The sequence below is a fragment of the Betta splendens genome, chromosome 12 (genome assembly GCF_900634795.4).
Source record: "Betta splendens chromosome 12, fBetSpl5.4, whole genome shotgun sequence".
Taxonomy (NCBI): Eukaryota; Metazoa; Chordata; class Actinopteri; order Anabantiformes; family Osphronemidae; genus Betta; species Betta splendens.
In genome coordinates this window covers 12,088,172-12,094,656 of record NC_040892.2, presented here as the reverse complement: position 1 = coordinate 12,094,656, position 6,485 = coordinate 12,088,172, and the positions used below count along the sequence as shown (strand labels likewise).

Genomic DNA, 6,485 nt, shown 5'->3' with positions numbered 1-6,485 from the left:
GTTTGAACGGACTAATTGTTTCAATATGTCAGAGCTTTATAAACGTGGCAAGCGGACCGGAGATGATCTATAAGATGATAGACGATCTATAAGATAGACAGGTTTCACATTACAGATATGTGTAATGTATTAATAATGTAACGTATAATGTAAAGCTTGCACTAGACATGTAATGAACAGAACCTGGAAGTATTACAAAATAAAACAGGAAATGATAACAATGGCTACGGCAACAGGTAAAAACATGACATGAAGGTACTGTATACATTCGGAGAATGCTGTTTCAAGCGATTCGCCCGAAGGATTGGAAGGATTGTTGCGATCGATCTGTCAGACCCTTATTTTCCCATTGCTGTCTACCCGCCACACAGGAAGTATCTCAGGATTTACACAAGTTGATAATAATGTGGAGCAGCACCAGGCTTTTTTTAAAACCCTCAAAAACACCCCCAACCCTCGATATGTACACACCAAAACAATAACCCAACCTTCACCGAAAACACCCCCATGAGCAAAAAGTAAATTATTAGTCGAATGTACAACAAAAACCAGTTAATCGCTCCGTCGACACTCACGACTCTCTCACGACATCTCACTCAGAGAGAGAAAGAGAGAGAGAGAAGCACAGCAACAACAGAGCACAGGCAGGATGGTTGGATCCGCAGCTGCCCATCACAGACACACATACACAAAGCTCTGAGTCCAATGATACCTGTAGGTGAGGACAGAGTGGAGGAAAGAGAGCCAGAGAAAGAGAGAGAGAGAGAGAGAGAGGGCAAAAAGCACAACTATTGGAGAAAGAGACAAGCAAAACATGGAACAATGATGGGAGGTTATTGGACAGAAGAAGTAGAAGGAAACAGAGGAGCTCAGTGTATAAATTAAGTCCCCCAGCAGTCTATGTCTATTGCAGCTTAACTAAGAGATGGTTCCTGTGACTAACAATCATTGCCAGTGACCTGAACCATCTCTAACCATAAGCCTTATCAAAAAGAAAGGTTTTAAGCCTGATCTTAAAGGTGGAGAGTGTGTCAGCTTCTCGAACCTGAAGAGGGAGCTGGTTCTACAGGAAAGGAGCTTGGTAGCTAAAAGCTCTGCCCCCCGTTCTACATTTAAAGACTCTAGGAACCACAAGTAGCCCAGCGCTCTGGGAACGAAGTGTTCTGCTGGGAGCATAAGGAACTATGGGGTCTTTAAGATAAGAAGGAGCTTTATCACTGAGTACTTTGTAGGTGAGTAGGAGAGTTTTAAATTCTATCCTACATTTACAGGCAGCCAGTGCAGAGAGGCTAATGTAGGAGAAATGTGATCTCTCTTTCTAAGTCCTGTCAGAACTCTGGCTGCAGCATTTTGAATAAGCTGTAGGCATTTTTAGGTGCTGTTAGGACATCCTATGAGTAAGGAGTTACAGTAGTCCAGCCTAGAGGTAACAAATGCATGGATCAGTTTCTCTGCATCGCTCTGAGAGAGGATGCTTCTGATTTTAGCTATATTTCTAAGATGGAAGTAGGCGGTTCTGGAGATTTGTTTAATGTATGATGTAAAAGAGAGATCCTGGTCAAAGATGACATCAAGGACAGTAGAACCTGAAGCTAATGTTATGCCATCCAGGGTGGCTATCTGACTCAATAGTGTCTCTTTCAGATTTTTAGGCCAACAATGAGAATTTCAGTTTTATCTGAATTTAGTTGAAGGAAGTTTTGGGACATCCAGGATTTGATCACTTTGAATTTTGACTAGTTGATCTGTTTCATTTGGTTCCAAAGACACTTAAAGCTGAGTATCATCTGCATAACATTGAAAATTAATAGAATGCTTCCTAATAATCTCACCCAGAGGAGACATGTATTGGCTAAACAGAATTGGACCAAGCACGGAACCCTGTGGTACTCCATAGCTAATGTCACGATCTGGGTTTTTGTCTCTTGTTTTATTTCTTGTTTCTGGTGTTATTCTGAAGGACTCTCTGTTTTCACTTGTCATGTTTTGGTTTCCTGTTTTATTTTGTAGTACTTCTGGTTTCTGTTTTCATCTGGTTAGTTCCCGCTTCACGTCCCGGTTTCATTACACACCTGCCTGTTATTAGTGGCCAGCATTTAACCACCACCAGTCACATCAGTCATTGCCAGATCGTTGTGAATACAAGCCGTCACATTTGCGAATCATAACGTTCCAGCAGTTTTTCTTTCTATCTTACCGTGTGTTAATCCTGTTCTTGATTTCTCCATTTGCCTCGTCCTACCTGTATTGCCATGAGTAACCCGTGTTGATCCAGCCTGTCTGACCGCCGCTCTGCTTACCCCTTTTGTACCTACGCCGATCATCTGCCTGTGTATCGACCTCTGCCTGTTATACGACTCTGGAACTTGTCTTGACCATTAAAACTAAACGATACGTACCTCCTGTTGTCCGAAGCTGTGCATGTGGGTCCGTCATATCAAACAGCCTGACAGCTAATGCTTGTGCATGTGGAGAATTTCTCATTAACATGAGCAAACTGTTTAACAAATAGGATTTAAACCATCCCAGTGTTGTTCCTTTAATTCCATTTATATTTTATAAATATCTATCTATCAGGTGTGCAATATCTATCTATAGCTATTTTCTAGTCTCTGTAATAGAATAGTAGTTATGATCAATTGTATCAAATGCAGCACTAAGATCTAATAGGACAAGAACAGAAATCAGACCATTGTCTGACGCTAAAAGAAGATCATTAGTGATTCTAACCAGAGCTGTTTCTGTGCTATAATGTTTTCTAAATCCCAACTGAAAATCTTCGTACAGGTTATTCCCACTCAGGTGGTCAGATAATTGTTTAGCCACAATTTTTTCAGGAGTCTTAAAAATAAATGGTAAATTTGAAATGGGCCTATAGTTGGCTAATTATCCAGGGTCCAGAGTAGGTTTTGTTAATAAAGGTTTGACCACAGCCACCTTAAAAGCCTGTGGTACATAGCCTAACACGTGTGGACGACTTGGAAGAGTTGATTATTGAGGTTAATTCCATATGAGTTATGGGGAAGAAGCTGTCTAGATTAGACATAAGATATGGTAAATTTAAACTTGATGGATCTTGTCTACACAAAGATACATAGGAGTTGAACCCTGGTCCTTCCTGATGTGAGAACCTAATCTTACTAATGTGAATGTGGAGTGTGACACTGATGCTCAACCCGTCCTCATCCTGCAGTGTCGGTGTCTGACACTGCTCACTGGGTCACACGTGGCTGATGTCGACTCGTAGCAGATATATCCTGTACCGTAGTTCAACAGCTTAGTGAGCGTTGTAATGGTTGGACACAGTATACTGTAAAAGCATAATGAGTATATGAACGTGAACAGGCTGTTTCCTCTAGATGTCAGTACAGGACTGGTCCTGTGGCTCTTCACTGGATCACCTAAGGAACAGACTAAACATCAAATCTCAGAATCTTTTTATAATGCAGATTAAGAACTTTTAACCTATGAGCATTCTTATGTTCCTATGTTATGTAGATGTTTATATTATACTTTGTTTCTACTTAGATTCTATATTTGATGACAGGCAGGAAAATCTCAAATTTGTCAATTACATATGCACCTCATTCACAGTCTGTGACAAAAATGCTACTGTAACGAACCTCAAAAGCAGAAATGCTGCAAGAAAATATTCCTGTATGCTCTACTACATGCAGCTCCAACGCCTTTAAACTCGTTCAGACGCAGCAAATACAGCCGCTGCTTTGCATTAGCTCAGCGCTACCATAACATGACTGGCTGGTCTAACACACTGGAGCCTGGACTCAGAAAGAACTAGATGCACATGAAGAAAAATGGACAAAGTATGTTGCAACTGATTTTGAATTCTAATTGCTGAATTTTGCTCGTTCAAGAGTTTTGTTGATGATTTTATTTTAATAGACGTTTTAAAGAGATTAAAGACTAGAGGAGCTTGGTGCAAAAGAAGGCCTACAGGTTCCAAAAATGATAATGATAATGAAAATGATACTGAACATGTGATCATGTCATTTTAGTATTTAACCTCATCTGAACCTCTGAGTGACAGGCCTCATGAGGTTTGGTGTCCACTCTCACTCTCACAAGTAGAATATTAATAACCAAAATATGTAAGCCTTTTTTTAGCTCCTCTTCCTGGAACTTTCCCTGCTCCTCCCACTGATTCCAGTGGAGCCAGGAATTAGAAGTGAAAGTGAAAGAGTTTTTTGTGTGTATAAAGAGCTGACACTGAATTACTGAGGTCTTTTTGGGTTGAGAGGTGAAATGGCTCAACAAGGAATTCAACTGGATCAGGACAAATTGTGCTGCTCCGTTTGTCTGGATCTATTAAAGGATCCAGTCACTATTCCCTGTGGACACAGTTACTGTTTGAGCTGCATCAGAACCTACTGGGACGCAGTGGGTCACAGCTGGCTAGGAAAGAGCTGTCCTCAGTGCAGACAGAAGTTTACACCGAGACCTGCTCTGGTGAAAAACACCCTGTTGGCAAATTTAGTGGAGGATCTGAGGAGGACTGGACTCCAGGCTGCTCCAGCTGCTCTCTGCTATGCCACACATCAAGACGTGGCCTGTGATTCCTGCACTGGTAGGAAGCTGAAAGCCACCAAGTCCTGTCTCCAGTGTCTGGTGTCGTACTGTGACCAACACCTCCAGCCTCACTATGAGTCTCCAGCCTTTGAGAAGCACCAGCTGGTCGACCCGTGTGAGAAGCTTCAGGAGAACATCTGTACACGTCACAACGAGGTGATGAAGGTTTTCTGCCGCACTGATCAGCAGTGTATCTGTTACCTCTGCTCCATGGATGAACATAAAGGCCACGACACCGTCTCAGCTGCAGCAGAGAGGACTGAGAAGCAGAAGGAGCTCAGCAAGAACCAGCAAACAATTCAGCAGAAGATCAAGGACAGAGAAGGAGACATCAAGAAGCTGCAGCAGGAGGTGGAGACCATCAATCAATCCGCTGATGAAGCAGAACGCAGCAGTGAGAAGATCTTCAAACGTCTGATCCAACTAGTTCAGGACAAATGCTCAGATGTGAAGCAGCAGATCAGGTCCCAGCAGACAAGTCTGGTGAACAGACTGAAAGAATCTCAAAAGAAGCTGGAAGAGGAGCTCGCTGAGATGAAGAGCAGAGAAGCTGAGCTGCAGCAGCTCTTACACACACATGACCCCATCCAGTTTCTGCACCACTGCCCTGTGCTGCTGAATCCCATGGACTCCACTGACCCTCACAGCATCAGCATCCAGTCTGTGAGCTACTTTGACCACGTGTTAGCAGCTGTGGCAGCAGCCACAGATAAAATACAGCACGTCCTCAATGAGGAATGGACCAAAGTCTCACTTCTGGAGGTTAAACAGGAAGCTTTAAAGCCACGAGCAGAAGCCAGAATCCGGTCTGAATTTCTCCAGTGTTCACAACAAATGACGCTGGATCCAAACACGGCACACAATCAGCTGTTGTTATCTGAAGGAAACAGAAAAGCAACAGTGATGACAAAGAAGCTGGTTTATCCTCATCACCCAGACAGATTCATTGAACATCAGCAGGTCCTGGGAGCAGAAAGCCTGACAGGATGCCATTACTGGGAGGTTCTGATGGATCAGAACATGTCCGGAGCAACAGTCGCTGTTACATACAAGAACATTAGTAGAACAAAAAGTGAAAATGAATTTGGATACAACAACAGCTCTTGGGCTTTAATCTTTAACAGTCCATTAAAAATCATGCACAACAGTAGCATTCTGTTCACCTCAGGCCTCCCCTCTTTCAGAATAGGAGTGTTTCTGAATCATGGTGCAGGGACTCTGTGCTTCTACCGCGTCTCTGACACCATGACTCTCCTCCACAGAGTCCAGACCACGTTCACTGAGCCTCTCTACGCTGGTCTCGGTGTTTATGGGTCTGACAAGTCTGTTGAACTGTGTGAGCTCAAGTAGAGGAGCAGCATCAATGAGACCTGAAGGCTGAATCAGTCACAGCCGCTACAGTTGTTCTTTGAGTTTGTTTTTTGTATAGCCTAAAGTTTCTAGTTCCTATAGAGTTTCCCACTCTGGTTTGTTTCATGGAGCAGATGTCACATGGACGTCACTGGACCTTCAACATAACAACATGTAGCACAGCTTTTTTTCAATCAATCAATCAATCAATGAATCAAAAGATCGTGTCTTGAAAGTCAGACATTGTAAATGTAACATGAATATGCTCCTAGAATAAAACGTTTGAAATGTTATTGTTCCTCAGTGATGTTTGTCAGAAGGTCTGACTCATTAAACAGGTACTTTGACGCGTTCAGCTTCCTCTGTGTCTGTACAGTAAAAGCCCCCGAATCAGAAAATGAGCTGCAAATTAGTTGCTAGTTTTTAGCTGAGAGTTAATTTACATCAAGGATGTCGACTCGTAGCAGATATATCCTGTACCGTAGTTCAACGGCTTAGTGAGTGTTGGAGTGGTTGGACACAGTATAAAAGCATAATGAACGTAAATA

General features: G+C 42.6%; 1 protein-coding gene across 1 annotated transcript; it reads left to right on the top strand.

Annotated features, from left to right (window-relative positions):
- The first annotated feature begins 1,385 nt into the window (after positions 1–1,385).
- Positions 1,386–6,284, top strand: LOC114867246 (E3 ubiquitin/ISG15 ligase TRIM25-like). The gene has a single exon (XM_029169781.3). The coding sequence runs from the start codon at positions 4,264–4,266 to the stop codon at positions 5,935–5,937; it is 1,674 nt and encodes a 557-aa protein (XP_029025614.1). The 5' UTR covers positions 1,386–4,263; the 3' UTR covers positions 5,938–6,284.
- The last annotated feature ends 201 nt before the right edge of the window (positions 6,285–6,485 follow it).

Excerpts from the sequence above, each read along its gene's own strand:
- LOC114867246 (XM_029169781.3), top strand. The coding sequence starts at position 4,264 with ATGGCTCAACAAGGAATTCAACTGGATCAGGACAAATTGTGCTGCTCC.